This window comes from Herpailurus yagouaroundi, unplaced genomic scaffold, assembly GCF_014898765.1.
Source record: "Herpailurus yagouaroundi ecotype Mexico unplaced genomic scaffold, PumYag 188, whole genome shotgun sequence".
NCBI lineage: Eukaryota > Metazoa > Chordata > Mammalia > Carnivora > Felidae > Herpailurus > Herpailurus yagouaroundi.
The window spans coordinates 38,721,344-38,739,835 of NW_024412419.1; the positions used below are offsets into that span (position 1 = coordinate 38,721,344).

At 54.4% G+C, this 18,492-nt stretch overlaps 1 protein-coding gene across 7 annotated transcripts in view; it reads right to left on the bottom strand.

The window, feature by feature from the left end:
* Positions 1-8,720: 8,720 nt before the first annotated feature.
* Positions 8,721-18,492, bottom strand: part of PAX8 (paired box 8) — a 59,505-nt gene continuing 49,733 nt past the window's right edge. For all 7 annotated transcript variants that reach the window (XM_040496796.1, XM_040496800.1, XM_040496798.1 and 4 more), the window contains 3 exons: positions 17,676-17,777; positions 11,359-11,445; positions 8,721-9,923 (listed from right to left, as the gene is read on the bottom strand). In XM_040496796.1, coding sequence (XP_040352730.1) covers positions 9,847-9,923; positions 11,359-11,445; positions 17,676-17,777 — 266 coding nt within the window. In that variant the 3' untranslated portion in view covers positions 8,721-9,846. The remainder of the gene's footprint in view (positions 9,924-11,358; positions 11,446-17,675; positions 17,778-18,492) is intronic.

Below are 18,492 nucleotides of genomic sequence, written 5' to 3' on the forward strand. Positions count from 1 at the left end.
ATATAAACATCTCAGAACAATGCCTGGCACAGAAGGAAAGCTTAGCAAGTTAGCTATTAGTACGCGGCCTTGCCAGTCTTACCACATGTGCCCTCCCCTCCTTGGGGCCCTGCTTAGGTTCTGCTCTTATAATTCAAGGCCTTGACTTTCCCTCTGCCTGGAAGTTGCAAACAACAAATCTTAACTCCAATAGGCTTTAGCAAAAAAAGGACATTTAATGGCTCCCATAAAGGGACAGTCTCTATCCAGGTCAGATGACGCTCGAGCTAGGGCTCCATGCGGAGCAGGCCCCCCACTGCCTTCTGTTCTTCTGAGCTCCATCTCCCAGGCTAGGAGGCAGGAGCAGCACTCATGATAGCAAGATGGCCCTTGTAGCTACCACCTTCTTGGTGCAAGTCTAGCACATAGAAACTATCTGCTCTTTGGAAAGTTCAAACTCAAGTCCAGGAACAGAGTCCCTCTGAGCTGCCCACTTTGAGCCATGTGCCCATCTCTGAGCCAATCACTAGGGTCAGGGGCCTAGGGTAATCAGAGTCCACCTTCTGAGATGGGGGTGGTGGTGAGGTAGTGTCACCCCAAAGGATGGGGACTGGGACCAGCGGCTGAGAAATTCTGAGTACTGCTAGTCCCAGGAAGGGGAGGAAACCAACGATCCGGAGGCCTTCTCCTCCAGGACCTTCCTTGAGCCCTGCTCCCTCAGTTAAGTCTGTCTCCCTTCCCCTGTCCTCCTCTCATCCCCTGCCCTCTTCTTTCTGTCTCCGCTCCCAGCAGAACATAGGCTTCCCAAGGGTAGAAGCAGGGCATGTTGGTTTCCATTGCTCTGAGCCCAACTCGTACAGTCAAGAAGTGTAAATCTCGAAACTGTATCCCCCCTGGGCTTCCAGCCTCCGTGTTCTCCTGGCTCTCCTACTATCTTACATGGTCTTTTACGGTCTTTCTTCCACTTGCTTCTCCCACCCCCGAAGTCAGCCTTCCCCCAAGGTGCAACCTTGTGGAGGCCTTCAGGATAGCTTCTGGGAAAGCCTCGTGATGTCGGCCTTCAGCTCCGATCTCTGTTCTGCTTTTCAGACCCGGGGGTCTAACTGTGCAGGACGCGGCCCTCAATCTTCCTGGAGATGGTAAGTTTCCATACAGATGTACTCCCGTTTCTAGCGATGATTCTGTGACAGTTCTGTGACAGCTGATTTGAGAGGCAACGTACCAGGATTATGAGGATATTTGAGCCAAATGGGCTTCTGCCTCACCGGCAGTGTCAGGTGGAAGTTTCTGGTTTCCTGATGTCTTTGTCTCCGTCTGGTGAGACACGGACAGGGTCTGGAGGAAGTACGTGGACAGAAAAGCGATGACTCTCTCATTCAGTGAACGAGGACGGATGAGAGTGAAAGTCCTTCCACCTGGCCACCAAAGGGCTCGAAGCTCATTTACAGATCAACTGCAGTGGCCCAGGACCACTCTTTGTATATTTCCCGTGGGCCTGATGCTTTATTTCTTATTTGTATTTTCCTAATTTACTACATGCATTTCCTGTGAGCTGTCTCAAATCCTTTCTGGAACAAGGTGAGGAATACATTAATATTTAAAATAAAATAAACAAAATGTCAGTGTGTGTGTGTGTGTGTGTGTGTGTCTTAGGTTGGAAATTCCTTAAGGGCAGGGACCATGTCTGTTTATACAGCACCTGGCACAGTGTCAAATTGAAGCTTAACAAATGCATTTTGATGAAGAGGGAGAAAGAAGCTGTCTGCAGGAAGATAGGGAGATTTAGACTGCACCCTCCAGCTACCCTTCCACCAAAGCCCCTTTTTCGCAAGGGGTGCCCTTCATACTCTCTGTTCCTGACCATCCAGGTTCCTTCCTGCCATCCCTGCCCTGTCCCCACTCCTCATGACCAACCCTGTCCTCATCCACACCTGCTCTCTTACAGACGTGCCCCTTCCCCACACAAACACAGCTCCAGACACACCTCGCTCGGGGCTTCCCCCCAAAACACCCCGCCCACCCTTTCACCCGCTGCCCCAGCCCCACAGGCTCAGCCAAGGCTGGGCAGCAGCGTGTGGTGCTAGGAAATGCCACCGGCGGAGCCGTTGGAGGTGCTGTCCCTACTCGTGCCTTGGCCCCGTGGGGGCCTCCAGCCAGGCGGGGACCTGGCAGAGGGAGGGAGAGGATAAGCCGCTTCAAAACTCCAGATGCAGCAGTTAAAAAGAGGACAGAGGCAATGATCCTTCAAATTGCCACATCTGTATAATCTGCCTTTTATTTTCTGCTTCATGAAGTTTTATTTCCTATTATTTATTCACCTCCCCGCCCTCCCCTCCCCCGCCTCCGCTCCTCCTTAGCAGGCGACATGCTCAGATGGGCCCTGAGCCTTGGCCTGGGTCTCAGCCCACCCCCACCCAACCCCCACCCTGGGCCGGCTGCTGGGAGAAGGCACCTGCTCCCCCCTCTTATGGCGCCCCCCCCATCCTTGTGCTGCGGCCCCTACAGGCCCCTCCCTCCACCCTCCAAGGGGAGCTTGGCTGCAGTGTGATGGGGGGAAGGGATCAGGGATGTGAGGCCTGTCCCCCAAGACGGCTGACACTGCCACCACCACTTAGCAGGAGCTTATGGGAAAGAAGAACCCAAGGCCCTGGAACCCACAGCCAGGGGGTCTCCATCTCTATGTACCCTCTCCCCGCCCTCCTCTCCTGTGCCTCGTTTCCCACCCTCAAGGCCTCTTCCTTCTGCTCTTCCAGGCTGTGGTCAGAGAGCTGGGTGGGGGGCGGCCTGCTGAGCAAGGGCGTACTGAGATGGGAAGAAGGGGGACCAGCCAAGCCTGCACTGGGAGGGACAGCTGCCCAGCTGTTTAGGACCTGAGCCCCCTTGTCCTGCAGGAACAAAGAAGCCGCTCTGAGAAAGACCCAGGTCTTCAGGTCCCTGGCTCCCTGCTAGTGGCAAGCCAGGCTGGAGTGCGGGGAGAGGGTGTTTGGGAAAGATCGCCTACATTTTGCACTCCCCTCACCTAGCACCCTCCTTATCCCTCCTGGGGACACACAAGCACAGGAGAACAGCCCTTTTCTGGAAAGAGAGGTTTGGCTTTTAGGCCCTCGGGGTTCAGGGTTTGAGTTGGTGTTCCTAGTGGCTGCTTCCTGGAGAAGACAGGGATGCCAGGGAAAGGCCTGGCAGGGGCAGGGAGGATTTCGCAAATATCTGAAACCTGAAGGCACTTCACATCACCTCTCTCAAGGCCTTCATCACCTTCCCGCCTTGTTCTGTCGTAGTGGCTTTCAGTAAAATCTCAGTTCTAAGTTCTGAGGGAGGTGGGGTGGGGTGGGGTGGGGGATGGTGCAATCCAATCGATTCATCTTGTTTTCCAGTAGATGCCTGTCACAGTCTGGCACATAGTAGGTGGGTCGGGAAAGACTCCCAAATGAATGAATGAATCAATGGATGGGAGGGCTCAGCAGACTTTTCCTGCCCCAGCCTCTGTTAACTGTGGCTTATTAGTCTCACTCCGGTTTCTGCCCCAGCCCTGGAATCCTTTTGAAGCCTGGCTTAGTTCCTCCAGCTGAGACGGGGCCCCTGGGTGAGCAGGGCACCAGAAGCCACCCGTCCCCACCCAACAGAGACGCGATTCCAAATACGGCAATATGGTGCTTCGTATGGGGTTCAGTGGAAAATTACCTGGGGAATTTGGAAGAAAGAGGGCTTCATACCTGAACCAGTCAGATGAGGCCGGTAATGCCTTTCACTGACCCAGGCAACCACTGAATCACAATGTTAGGGCCGGACATCATCTCGGCCCAAGCCACACATTTTACAGCTGAGGAAACTGGCCTCCCCTGGGGTCTCCAATGGGGAGGAGATGGGGAGGGGCCAGAGCCCCGCACCCCAGCTCTGGGCTCCTTAGCTCCACCACTGGCCACTCGCTCTGGGGGAGGGGTGGGAGAAACAGAGGTGATGCCCCGTTATGATGACAAGAACTAGCAGGTTCCAGTACCCCCCAGAGTCAGTCTACACTGGCAGGCGGAGCAGCCCTTTTCCTTGGCATCGGCAGCTAGTTTCACCTCACCCCTTCAGGGACAATTTCTTTCCCTGCGGGGGCAGCAGAACCCCTGGAGGCCGATTGATAGATCGGGCCCAAGGAACGTTCTGGCCACACTCCCTGGGCTGGGGCCGCGGGGTGCTCTCCTCTCCCCAGGGGGGCATACGTGGGGGAGCCGAGGCCTCCCAGGAGATGGGGTGGGGGGGGGATGGAAGGGTGGAGGGGTGGGGGGGCACAGGCTTGGAGGTGGTGGGAAGATAGGAGACCTGAACGTGACTTCCCGGTCCAAGCTCCGGGCAAGGCCCGGGGCCGTAGGTTAAGCTTGCTAACAATGCCCCCCTCCCCAAGGCAAACAAACGAAAACCAAACAAAAAAAGATTTATTTGCAAATGAACAGCGGCTCCCGTAGGAGGCCTGGGCGGCGGGCTGTGGGCCCGTGTGCGTGACTGTGAGCGCCCGGTGGGCCCGGCTCCCTCACGCGGGGGAGGGTGCCTTGGCTGTGGGGGAGGAGGACGTGGAAGTGGGGGGTCTCGGAGCGGGTGGGGGCCGGACGCGCGGCGGGGGGAGGGTGTTGGCTTCACGCTGGTACTAGTTTGATTTATCCCTAATGAGTTCTCAGCACATGGCTGCTCCCGGCGCACTCCGGGGGCCAGCGCGGCCTCCCGCGGGCCCCAGCCCGCCCCGACTCCAGAACAGCCGCCGCTCGCTCAGAAAAGAGCCAATTTCCACACTGCACAGTCCGCTTCACTCAAGGGGAAATCACATTTCCCTGGGAGAGCCGCAGGCAGTCACTCCACAGCCTGGCCAGCTGCCACCAGGCACAGATGCGGGGGAGCAGGGCCCCGCTTCCCCTCTCTCCTCGCCCAAAGCCCCGCTTCCCGCCGCCCGCGGGCCCCGAGCCCCTGCCTGCCCCCAAATCTCCGGGCAGCCTCTCAGCGGCCTCTGCTGCTTTGCAAGACCAGGAGAGAGGGTGCCGTCCAGGGGAGGATGCTGGCCCGGGGGGGGGACCGGCCTTGCCCGCTTCCTCCGGCTTCTTAGAAGGCCAGGCGGCTGGTTCCGTCCAGGGGCTGGGGCACGTGGAGGCGGGGTTGGATGTGGTGGGTCTGCCTTCAGGAGACAAGGCCTCCGTGCCTGTGTCCCACGGTCCCCCAAACAGCCAGAGGAACAGAAGGTAATGAGAAGAACAAGAAGCCAAAAGATAAGCAGATGGAGAGAAGAGACGCGCGTCCTGGCATTTGTGGAGCAGGACGCAGGACCTCTAAGCCCTTCCCGAGCAGTCACTTCCTCTCTCACGTGTCCACACCCCTGCGGGACGCAAATGGGGGCGGAAGGAATCCTTTGCTCCGGACCCAGCGGAGGAGGAACTGGAATAAGAAACTAAGAGATGAAAAATGTCAGGACAAAGAGGTGAGAGAGGTTGAGGGACGGGGTTCTCCACAAGAATCACAGCCATGGTCACTCAGCTTGGTCACTCCCTGTGGAGGGTGACGCATGGACCGCGGGCAGAGGAACAGTTAGATCCCCTATAGATGGAAGTGTTTTGTGACCCTAAAGGTAGGATGGCAGCTGCCAAGGGATGGCCGGAAGAGAAACTCACGGCCAAGGACAGCGGAAACAGGGTCAACCCAGTGCTCCTGGGCCCAGTCCTACCCACCTCCGCCTGTAGCCTGACCTCTGGACCTTCCATCCAGCACTGTTTGCCCTGTCAGGAGAGCATGGAAGTGCCCTGGGTGCTCACGTGCCTGCCATCCCTCCCCACAAAGTAAAAGCCGCCTGAGGTCTCTGCAGAAGCCTGGCCACATCCAGGTATCAAGGCCCTAGATTAGGATGCAGAGTTGGCCTTAGATTAGGGGTTGGGCTGTGGTCCCTGCTCCTCTGAATGACCTTGAAAAAGTCAAGTAATCGTTTGCTCTCAGTTTCTCCACGTGCAAAATGGGGCCGATGTTCAGAATCAGAGACAACAATTGATATGAATGAGCTTTATAAACAAAGACTAAGCCTGTGTGGAGGATTAGGACGTCTTCTGAGGATGAGGGAAGGTGGGGGTGGGGGGACAGTTAAGTAGGGAGTGAAGGGGGGCCGGGCAGGGGCCCCCAATCCCCCTTGGCCTCCCCTCTGCTCCTGAAGCTCAGTCCCACCGACCAGGGGCATCGTGGTCTCTAGGCCCCTCCTCCTGCACCCACCCCAAAGGACAAGGACATCAGGAGTCTCCTAAAGAGGACCTAGGTGGGTACACGTGTGCATTGGGGGAGGGAAGCAGGAGAATGATGCGGGCCGGCAGGAAAGCAGCAGCCCTAGCAAGTGCCTCGACTTCCCTGGTCTCCTATTTCCTGTCTGAAAACTGTGGCCACTGACTGCTCTTGCCTGAGCTTGTTGCCAGGGTGAAGCGCGTGCCCGCACGCGAGGGACAGAGAATTCACTTTCTTTGCTAACAACTCATGGCAAGGATATTGGAGAAGGGAGAGAGGGGTTGGAACCCGCCTGGGGCTGGCCTTGGAGGCAAGACTCGCAGCTGCCCCTGTCCTCACCCCTGCAGGCTGTGGGGTCAGACTGGAGCATCCACACAGCTCCAACCCACCTTAGAAAGCGGGGGGTTCTGTCTGCTCCACCTGGTGGCCCTGGGGGTGGGGGGTTTGAGCCGCTCTGTGTCTTAGCTGGAAGCTGTTCAGCCTCCTGCGGGGGCTGCCTGGCCCACTCAGACCTCTCGGAGCTTCTGGTACCCTGGGCTGGCCCCGCTGCGCTAGGAGGAGCAGAGGGGGTGTGGGGAGGTGTGATGGGCAGTGGGGGTCACTGAAGGGGATGGAGTGAAGACGAAATGATGGAGCAGGAGCTGGGAGAGCTGCCTGGAAAGAAAGCTGAGGAGGCCTCCCCACACCGGCTGTGACTGGGATTGCTCTGGTTGCGAGGCAGGTGGGTGCCTCTCTCGCCCGCTCAGGCCCAAGCCTCACCTCAAATCCTCCTCCGCACACGCTCTACTCCCACAAGTCTTCGCAGAAACCAGGGCCTGACCTTGCTCCCCGGCAAACTGACCCCCTCACACGCAGCTACTCACGGGTGCTTCCCACATTCCCGCGTGTCCTCCCTCCTCACAATCCTTTACCCCCGCCCGGGCCACCCCAACTTCTCCCAACCTGCCCCCAGTGCTGGGGCACCTCAAGTCGTCGCTTTCCCCCAATACAGAAACGACTCTATTTTCTGAGACCCAAAGGGGGACCATGGTTTGACCGTGGATCGAACGTCTGGACAGGCACTGTCTAGTAGGACACATGGCCGTTGGCCCACACCACTCACTAGCCAACACCCGCTTTGAGCACAGTGCCCTGAGATGTTCAGCTCACCTCAGAGAAAGGGAGGGGAGTTCAGAACCACGGTTACCTGCAGCAAAAAAGCACAGCCCAAGTCCCATTGTCATTTGGGGGTTGGAGGGGGCCTGCCAGGAGCACCAAGTGTTCCCTGAGAGGGTTCTGTCTGCAAATGCAAAATCGGTCTGCAGGCTCCTTGGGGGCACCATGCATCTCAAAGTGATCTTGGAACCAGGTCGGGGGGCACTGTCTTAGGGCACTCAGGGACCCAGAGGTTCGAGATGATGCGGAGCCTCAGATACGACGGGATTCAGTCCTGCTTCCATGCTCATAGCTAGAGGCAAGTGCTATTCTTGGAAAATGAGCCTCATCTCAGATCCCCTCAGAAGAGGAGACGGATTTTCTCTGCGGGAGGGTCCCGTGGCTCTACTCTCGTGCCATCCTTGGCCAGCATCCTTGGCCTCTCTTTAGGGAGGATGGTGGGGCAACAGGCCTATCTCTCTGCCTCAGCCCTCCTAGTCTTGGAGTCCCTGGTGGGTGAGGAGTTTCCTCTCCATCTGACAACCTCCGTGTGCTGCCCTGTCGTCAGCATTCACCTGGGCACCGTGCTACACAGAGCCCTGCCCCTAGTTCCTGCTGTGTCCCCGGTGGAGAGGGTCCCCACAGGCCAAGCACCCTCGTGGGGGCACAGCTCTTGCAGTCACCATTTTATGTGACCCTTGTTCTCCAAAACTTCTTAGAAAGGGATTGTCTGCCCTGCGGCCTCCCTCACCCCCTCCTGGCCCTGCACGCCCAGGGCCACCCATTGCTCGGTCCTTCCAAGAGGACTTGATTGAACCCCACCCCCCACCCCCACTTCCCACCTGGGGCGAGTTATTTCATTTTGCCGGAGCCTCAGTTTCCTCAAATCTCGAATGGGGCTAATCCCAGCTTAATTTATGGGAGGCCCTCCACACGGAGCCTTGCACACAGTAGAGCCCGGGAAATGTCTTCTCTCTCCTGTCACACCGCAGGGCGCATGGGAGCGGTTACCTGGGCTCCGGTTTACAGTGTTCCCAGAACTTTCACCAACCCTCCCGCTGATTCTCTGGCTTCCTGTGAATAACAGGAGCAACTACTTGTGGGGAGTCTACGATTGGCCCGGCATCGTGCCATGTGCTCATTTTAATCTCACATTCACTCACAGTGGAAATCAAAGCTTAGGATAAGTGACTGCCCGGAGTTAAACATCTATTAACAGAGGGAGAGGGAGAATGCCAAGTCAGGGCTCCTGGGCATCAGACGGTCTTTCAACCCCCCACCCCCCACCCAACATGAGTTCATTGTCCACAGGGCTCTGGGATTCTCTGGAGAAAGCCCAGACCCAGGGTGCTTCCTTCCCCAGCTGACCCCAAAGCCTGAGACCAAGAGTAATGGTTTATTGAGTTATGTGGTAATGGTGGGTTGTCTTTAAAAAAAAAAAGAAAGAAGCGTCAAGGAGAGAAAGCCCAACACGGCAGGGAGACAATTCACTGAGAGGCCAAAGTCTAGGGGTGGACAGAGGGAAGCTTGACCCAAACAGAGCTTCATTTACAGTATTTACAGTCAGGCTTCTGGGGCAAGGGCTGCGAGGGGGCCAGAGGGGGAACCTCCATTGCTGGCTTCAGGGGGTCGCCTCAGGGTCTTTTCCGTTGCTGTGGGCTTGGGCTGTAGGCTGCACACCTGGCTTGGCAGGGGCTGTGGGGAGAGGGAAGCGGTCCCCGGCAATTCTGCCTCATTCTGCCCCCGGGGAAGGGCTGCAGCTCACTCCCCAGGAGCCTGGGCCCTGGGGAATGTCTGTCTCAAGCTGTAATAGGCCCACTGGCTGGCAAGGAATGATCCACCGGGAGGAGAACCTGGGGCGTGCTCACACATTCTCAGCAGCAGGTGAAAGGCAGGCCCTTGACCGCCAGGTGGAGCTTCTGGCTGACTCCACCCGGCCCTCAGCCCGTGGCCGGGAGGGAGGCGCGGAAAGAGCCAAGCAAGCCGAGTGGAGGAGGTGGACGGCCAGAGCCTCGGCTGTGGGGCAGGCTGCAGGTGACGGTCAGCGAGGCTGTGGGGGGACAGCCTCCGCGCCCGGCTGTGGTGTGCGGGCTGGACAGAAGTGCTTACAGCCCAGGACTGCCAGAGCGCGTTGATGGAGCCACAGACGCCTTTGCGGCCCTAAGCCCCTCGTGGGCCGCGAGCCGTCCCTCTCAAGCTCCTCGGCGGTTCCCTCCTCTCTCCACATTTCTCCTCCAATTCTGTCTCTTTTGGAAAGGGGCAGTGCTCTCTCCCTGGAACTCCTGCCCCTCATTGCGGAGTCTTTAGAGGACAGTTTGGCCTTCTCCAAAGTCATCTTGTCTTTCATGGTTCATTAAATCAACCACACAGGGAGTGAGCCGCAATGCTGGACTTGTGGTTATTTTTCATGTAATAAATAAAGATTCCTTTGTGTGACTCTCTGGGGCCTGTCCCAGGCCAAGTCCTCCTGTTGCTCAGTTGCTCCCACTGTCCCCATGGCAACTACAGGTGGTCAAAGGCCGTGGCAGTGGTGGGCGGTGCGCTTGGCCTTGATGTGGAACTGTAATAATATGGGGAACCTGGACGTGTTTAAAAAAAAAAACAACAACAACAACACTGCTGGTCAGAAGGGGAAATTGCACCACAGCCTTCCCCTGCATCTGCTAACCTTTAAGACAACACAAGTTAATCATCCACCCCTCCGGCCTATCTGATCATCAAAGATTAACTCCTCTCTGGGCCTATTTCCTCCTTCCCTGGCCTCACCTTTGGGTTTCTGGCCAGAATGAGAACTGTTGGCTTCTTGCCCCTCCCCCCACGATGGCTTTGACCTTCAACACCCTCCTTTTCAGGGAGAGGGCAACTGAGAGCAGTTACATCTGGAACCTTGAAGAACCAAGCGCACCTGGGGATCACTGGGGCCTTCCCCAACCTTGCATACACAGTGCGAGGTCAGAGAATCTTCTCCTTAGGGCCCAGAAGGACTAGAATCCTGACTGGCCATGGGGGATGTGCGTTTGAGGATCTCCACAGGGAGGCTCCCTACACCTACAGGATGCGCAGCCCAGGAAGGCTTGGCGGGGAGGTGCCCTGTACCTGGCCCATCTCAGCACCATCATCCTTTCTGGCTAAATTGAAGGGAAAGGTGTGTTGGAGTTGACTCCATGTGGCAAACAGAGCCCAGGTTAACCACCCTCCCAGTCATTTTTGGAATGCCAGAAGGTAATGGGAAGAAAGGGGGTTCTTGGGGGATGGCTGGTCCTGCCAGGCCCTTGGGGTGGGCCACACTTGCTTCACTGCTCCTCTTGGGCTCAGGTTTGCTCTGAGACCCTCAAGGTCATCACTCAGGGAAACTCTAGTGGGATTCTTCAAGCCACTTATGGGGCTTGGTTTCCTAAAAAGCTTCCTTACCCAGCCCATGGCCCCAGGGCAAGAGAGGGGTGAACAGGAGCCCATTGCTCACTCTCTGGACCTCCATCCTGAAGGGTGTCCACATCTCAAGCCAAATATCAGGAAGGTACTGAACAAAGGGTCCCCGTATGAGGGTTCTGGTGCTGGATAATGAGTACCAGTGCGCCACTTAGATGGTTAATGTGTGTGACAGGACAGCCTTATTTGCACTCCTGTAGGGCGTCCTTGCCTCAGTGTCCCTGCTGCTGCGCTGTGAGCCCCTGAAGGCAGGAAGTCCACTCTTAGACTTTGCTGGAGTCCACCTTTGCCCTTCCAAGGCCTGAGCCCTGAATCTCACACAGAACCAAGATTTCAGAGACATGGCCTCAGGCAGTAGGAGGGAGAATGATGCAGAGAAGTCTCTTGCTTGTGTGCTCTCCCTCCAAACACCTAGGTACTTGGCCTTCCCTCTACCTGCTTGGACTGCCAAGAACACCTGTCTCCCAGAAGCCCTCCATCTAACCTGGGCCTCCGGGCTGCCTGTCAGGCAGACTTTTGGCCCAGCCTTGTACCCCAACCCTGCCCCACACAGCAGAGGGCCTGGGCGGCCCCGAGGGGACTTACTCAGCAAGCTGGAGTTGGGGAAGCGCCAGGCCTCGCCGTAGGAGGAGTAGGGGGTGTGGCCGTAGGCATTGCCAGAGTATTCACTTCCTGTTGGAGGCACACAGGTGAGAGGCCTGTGAGGTGGACATACCAATGTAGGCTTGGGGGTGGGGGAGAAGGGTCTGCAGGGCTGGCACTGGGCCAGCCCTGGGGGCATGGACAGCCAGGGCAGAGACCATGTGAGCTCAGATGTCCCTCAATCCACCCTTTGGGGGCCCCTCAGCCTGCATCAATTTGGACAGGTACCAGAGGCGCCGCCCTGACAAGCTCAGTCCTCCCAGGTAGCCCAGGAGGGACGTGATATTATTGTGCCCATTTTTCAGGGAAAGAAGCTAAGGCTTGGAGACCTCTAGAAGCTCACACAGCTGAAGGGTTTGGTGATGTTTGGAAGCTGAACTGTGTCTCCGGCGCCCAGGTTCTACCACTTTTTCTGGGCCTGGACCTTCAACAGAAGACCTTTCCAGGAGGGGCAGAAGGGAGTGAGCGGGGTCACAGAAGCAGCCATAGAAAGAATTAGCACGTACAAACTTTTTAGCCTCCCTAGGTCTGAGTTTGTTAGGGACGGGTGTGGGGTGTGTGTGAGGCCATGGCGGTGGGGGAAGGGGGCTGCTGAGGATTAAAGGAAGGAGCCCAGGGAGGAGCCCTGCGAAGCACCAACCTCTTGGGGACTTGCTCTGAGGACGTGGGGGTCCCATCCTAAGTGGGCCACTTGAAGCAAACTCAGTGCGTGACTTCCAACACAGCAAATCAGATCACCTCTTTCTGTGAGTGGATTCTTGGCTTTACCAAAAAGGAACGACTTACCAAAGAAATGACATAAGGATTCCCTTAAGTAACAACAAACCCAAGCAGACCGCACCATTACCATGGGTACTTGGTGGGGAGCTTAAAGTCTGCAAAACATGTTCCCATACACTATGCTCCTTTGTCCTCATCAGCATCCTATGCAGCACCCATTAATATGGCCCATTGATAGAAGAGGAAATTGGAGTGCCGCAGGATTAAGCAGTTTGCCTCAAATCAAATGGCAGAGCAGAACTTGACCTCAGGGCTCTTAACTCTGAATTTCGGATAATCCCTTTATGTGCTTCTGAGACAGTTTCCTCTGAAAGCCAGGTTCCTGCCAATCCTGCCAAACCATGAATATCTGCACCGCCTTTCAGAACCTCATCTGCTATTGGGAGCTAAGAGCCTTCGGTGGCTTCTGGTCTCCTTCACCGACACTGGAAGGGAAGCTTGAAACTGCCTGACTCTGGAGCCGGCCTGCCTGGAATCAAATCTCTGCTCCCAAATCTCCCACTTCCTAGCTGTATAACCTTGGGCAAATCACTTAACCTCTCTGAGCCTTGCTGTCCTCATCCGTAAAATGGGACGAATTATTGTCTCTCTCTCATGGTGTTTTAGGGAGGATTAAATCGGATAATATACATCAAACGTTTAGCCCCACTCTTGGTATATAAAAAGCACTCAAGAAATGCTAGCTTTTACTATTTTCCCATGAAGCAGGCGCTAGAATAAAGCTCAACCGAGGATCACGAGTGAAGAAACTGCTCCCCAGAGAGGGAAAGACATTTACCCCAGATCCCCTGTTCAGTTAGAGCCTGCACTAGAATCATGCGCCCTAGCTCCTACCCCAGGGCTCTTTCTTGTCTCCCACAATGGAAACTGTTCCCCATTAACCGCTGTTGTATCCTCGATTTGCCTGGTTTCAGAACACCCTAGAAGGAAGCTGATTCTACGTGGGCTACACAGCCGGGGCCTCTAACCACAACCCCCACTCACCCCACCCCCCTGCCCAGGGCCAAACACTACTGGCTTCGACGGACAAGGAAGAGAGGTGGAAAATACAATGTGTTTCCTCTCTCATTTTGTCACTTATTCATGCATTCACTCACTCACACACTCATATACTGAACACACATTCACCAAATACCTATGTGCTTCGATCACACGGAAGCTGGCAGAAGGGTTGGGGCACAGGAGGTGGCACGCACCTGGGTGCCGCGTCTTCCCACCACCAGACCCGTCAACCTGCATGCAACCCCAGTGGATGAAATGTTTCTGCATCCGTGAAAGGCCAACCCGTCGTCTTTGCTCCGCATCTCACCCCTCTCACCTTTCCAAGGACTTTCCCCCTACAATCTATCCCCTTTTTTCCTGCTTCAACGATCCCTCCCTTTCTAATTCACCACTTCTTCCAGGCAGCAAACATGCTCTGCCATCTTCTCTTTTAAAAAATTCTCTTCCTGCCGCGTATCCAGCTACCAGCCCCTCTCTGTGCTCCCTGGTCTCTGCCCTCACCTCCTCATTCCCCTCCAAACAGGCCAGTGCTGATCCCCTGACATCCCCACAACCTCCATCCTGATCATTCCAATGGTCACTTCGATGCCCACCCCACCCCCTCAACCTCCTAGCCAACCTTGATTCAGGTCATTGCTCCCTCTATGCCTTTGGGTTTCACGATGCCTTTGCCATTAGATCCACTGTTCCCTCCCACTCACTCTCCTTGCTGGTGTCTTCTCTGCTCCAGCTCTAAGTGCTGAAGGCTTGGTCTTCAGTGAGCCTTCTGTGATTTTCCATCCACATTCTCTTTCTAGTGATCTTGTCAAATCACTTGGCATTAAATAACAGCTTGGTACAATGGCTGAAATTTATGTCCTAGCCAGAATTCGTTCCTTCAGACATATATCAAGTGCCTACTGACTTATTAAACCGGGTATTTGGAGGTGTCTCAATCCTATTACGGCCCAGTAGAACTCTTGATTTCCACCTGCCACACATTCTATCCCTCCCTCTCCTGGTCTCCCATATATAGACTCGCCAGCACCACCATCCACGCATTTTCCCAAGCTTCAAGCCTAGGAGTCATTCCTGCTTCCTTTGTTTTGGAACCCCCACAGCCAATTCACCAAGCGTTGTTGGCTGTACCGCTGAAATACCGTCAGTGTCTCTTTTCTCCTCCCTCACTGCTTAGCCCCCGCCCAGCCCAAGCCACCAAGGTCTTGCAGGAACTAGTACGGTTGTCCGTCCCCTAACTGGTCTCTGTGCTTCTTCTTTTGACTGTCTACCTTCCAGTCCCACTAAGCTCCTCCCAAGAATGAAACAGCAGTCTGTTTCCCCGGCAGTTGTCTTAAAATTTGACCCAGCCACTACCAACAGCCCCTCCTTTTGTAGTGCCTTCCCCATTTACTCGTTGTTCTTGGATATACTCACCAACTCCTTTTTAAGTGCGATCGCGCTAAACTAGTTCCTGCCTTGGGGCCTTTGCACTTGCTGTTCTTTCGGGCTGGGGATGGTTTGCTCTAGTTTATCACTTGGCTGATCGCTTTGAAAACCGTCTCAAAGAGGTCTCCCCTGTTCACCCAATCTAAAGTAGTTATCTCCTCTCCCCGTGGCTCTTTAATACATCATCCAACTTTACTGTCTTCACAGCACTTGCCACTATCTGAAATGATCTTGTTTACTCATGTGTTGGCTTGTTTACCGTACTTTTTTCTTCATGATTAGGTTGTAAGCTCCATGAATAGAGGGGCCTCCTGCCTTCTTCACTGCTATATCCTCAGCATCCTATACCATAGATATTCAACCAGTATTTGTCAAGTGAAAAAGAGATGAATGGATGAAAGGACGCAAGAATGGTTTAAAGGCTGGAAACTGGATGATGGATGATGGAAAGGTAGACAGATGAAAGGATGGATGTATAGAGGGATATATGGATGGATGGATGGATGGATGGGTGGATGGGTGGATGGGTGGATAGATGGATCAATGAAAGGATGGATGTAAGAAAGGATGGATAGATGAACGGATAGAAGGAACTATCAATGGAAGGAAAAAATGGAAAGATGGATGATGGATGGATGGAAAAATGTGTATAAAGATGCATGGACGGAAAAGTGGGTAGCTGGATGGACGGATCCATCTATCTGGAGTTGTCAGCTCAGCTCTAGAACTGGTGTGAGGGTCATCAACTCTGTTAATGGGGCAGGAAAAACAACAACAACCATGAGAAGGCAAAACAGATGATGAGCGGACGGGAGAAGTCTGTGTCCTGGTCCTGTTCCTGTGTCACTTTGCTATAGCCTGCGTTGTTATTTCTAGTATTGGGGGAGGCAGTTTGGTGTAGTAGAAAGAACCCTAGATTTGAAATCAAAAGACCTGGGTTTGAACAACTCAGTCACATGGTATAGTTAATTAAGGCCCTGAGCACACTCCTTTGCTTTTCTAAGCTCGTTTCCTCATCTACATTAAGCTAGAATGATACCAGCTTCCTAATTTTATGGTGAGGATTCAAGAGGAAAGTTGTATCTATGAATGGCCAGGCACACAGGAATTAATGATCTTTTCCTTCCTTCCACAAATGATTGAAGAATGCCCACCGGCATGCCTTGCTTTAAGCATGTATTGTGCATCGAACACACAGTCGGCACTCAGTGAAGTTTTTATTAATTTTAATAGAAGGAATCACCGTTTAGTCAACTGGGAGATTGCGGCTACTATAGAGATGGACAAATAATTTTTGTGCAAAAAGATTCTTTAAGAATTAATTTGTACCACGGAGTTCCTAGGAACCAGATGATACACTTAAATAGTATTGCATTTTCTGAAACCTGATTTACATATGACTTACTGGAAAGTCCATGCACTGCGCAAGGCAAGGCCCACCCCTTTTGTAATTCACTTGAAGTTGATGTTGTAGTTGTGCTATTTTTTTTTTTTTTTTTTTCCCACAACACTCACTCAGGATGAGATCCTTCTGGAAACACCTGCGGGCCTTTGATGAGAGGCCCAAACCTTCCAGCTACCTCACGGGTCATACTCTGGGCCCCAGGACCCCCTTGCCCTGGGCCTGGCCTTGGGGAATGATTCATAATTAAGAGAAAAGCCCTGTGCTTTCTGTTTCCTCCTCCTCCTCTAAGCAGGCGGCAGGGAAAGGTGGAGAGGTTGGAAGGGGGATGGGGGGAGCCGACTGGAGCCTGGGATTTTGATTGAGAGGCCCCATTATCCACACTCTTAAAAAAATAACCGAATCTTTTCCTTTTTTATCTTGACCAATCTCATTTCACGCTCCAGAAGAGGAAGGGAGGGAGGGAGGGAGTCCAGGGCCAGGAGGGAGAGAGGAGTCAGTATTCTGTATTTTCAACGCTGCATTAAGCACATCGCCACGGTAACCAGGCAGCAACAAGTGCCAGCTCAGCAGGTTCCCAGGGAGCGCAGAGCCTCCTTGCCTCCTCTCTTCTCCCTCCCCTCCCTCTGCCCTGGAGAGCCCAGCCCACCTGCTTCAGCACAGGGCACCCAGAGTGGGTGGCTGGCAGAGAACAGCCCCTGCCAGGGAGGGAGGGAGGGAAGCAGCCTGGGTGGATGTAATGTGTTAAGTCTCTGGGGTCAGGGGCGTCTGCACGGGGGTCACAGATGCCCTGATTCAGAGCTCGTTCCAAAAGCTCCACATCCTGGGGCCTCTTGGGGCAGTAGATATGACTCGATTCTGCCCTGTCCTCCCTTGGGTCCTTCCTATACGGTTCCTAAAAGAGTGAGATTTGCCCAGAAAAACTCCTTGTCCTCACTTGTCTAGACCTTGACACCCTGGGTCACTATTGGGTGATGATCATGCGGGTGGAGAAAGAAATCCACATGACTGGCAGGCAGTATTCCAGGGCAATGCCAGTGATGATGGAGAAATCCTTCCAGCTCATGTCCCTGCAGTACCTTTGGAGTACCTGGAACACGGGTCCTGCCCATGCAGGGTTGAGTGCGTGTGGGGTGTGAAGGAAGGTATATTTCAACCATTTCATCATCATCATCATCATCATCATCATCACCGACCCCATTCTTATTCAAGTTTTACAGAAAGGGTGTACAAATGCATCAGAGTGAAAAAACTGGGAGACAAAGGGTTGCTCAAGGGCCAGGCTTGCGTTTAGCTCACACTGTCCTGCGGACCCCTAAGGCACCCTCCATCAAGCCTCACTGAGTCAACGGAAGAAGTGGCAGAGTTTGGGTTTGAACACTGGCCAGTCTCAGCCCTGCCCGTTGCATCACAGGGAATCTGGGAGCAGGTGGGAAGAAGGAAGCTGAGCCGGGGAGAGTTAAGGAGCCAGGGCTGCAGTGCAATTTTTGCTCCAAGCGTTTCCAAGAAGATGCACCCTTTGGTGGGTCTTTCAATGCCTTTTGGGAAATCTGTGCATGGGACGTACCCTGCCTCTTGGCCCCTCTTGCTCTACCTTTGGCCAACACTTCCTGTTTGCAGTACTCCCCTCCTGCCCAGCCCCTCCCCTTACCTGCCACCATGCCTGCGATGGCAGAAGAGGCATAGCTGCCCTGTCCGCTGGTGGGGATGTGGGGTGGGTATCCGGGCAGCGTGGGCCCCACCATCTCTCTCCCTGGAAAAATACAGCAAGGAGTCATTAGTTAGGCCACTGTGGGCTTCTGCGCTGTCTTGCTTCCCTGAGGCTCAGCGAGTCTTCCCTCATGCCACCACCACTCTCCTCAAAGCCAGTCTCCAAACCCACTCCCCCTCCTCCCTTCTCTGAGCTCAAGCTTCTCCCTCTGTCTGGCCGACAGGACACAGGCTCCGCCGTGCAGGGAGCACTTGCTGTTGCAGTCCTGTATTGTGGCCCATCCTCCAGTGATTTTATTGGTGTGCATCTTATTTACCCATAACAATGTCATGGTTTTGAAGGCAGGGCGGGGCTGTCTCTTCTGGGTCTTTGTTATCCCCCCCAGCGTCCAGCGTACCAGTGTGTGTAGGGCCTAAGTAATACATTAGGGGCCACTGGACTCAAAGCTCACATTCTTTCAGCTCCGCTTTGAGGATCAAGAACGAGGTCCTACAAGGGATGGCAAAGGCCTTTGGGCCACTACCTTTCACTATACTTTTTTGGACCCGTGGCAGACATCGCTAATCAATCACTGAACTGGTTTCCAATGGGCCAGGGAGGGTGGTTCCTATTCCTCAACGTGGTCTTCCAGATGGATACAACCTATCAGAATTGTAAAGGACACAAAACCTATAGGCTATCCCTGACCTAGAAAGGAGACACAGGCTGAGAGATATTTGGTGTTAACACCTGAACATGAACCACACATCTGTCAATT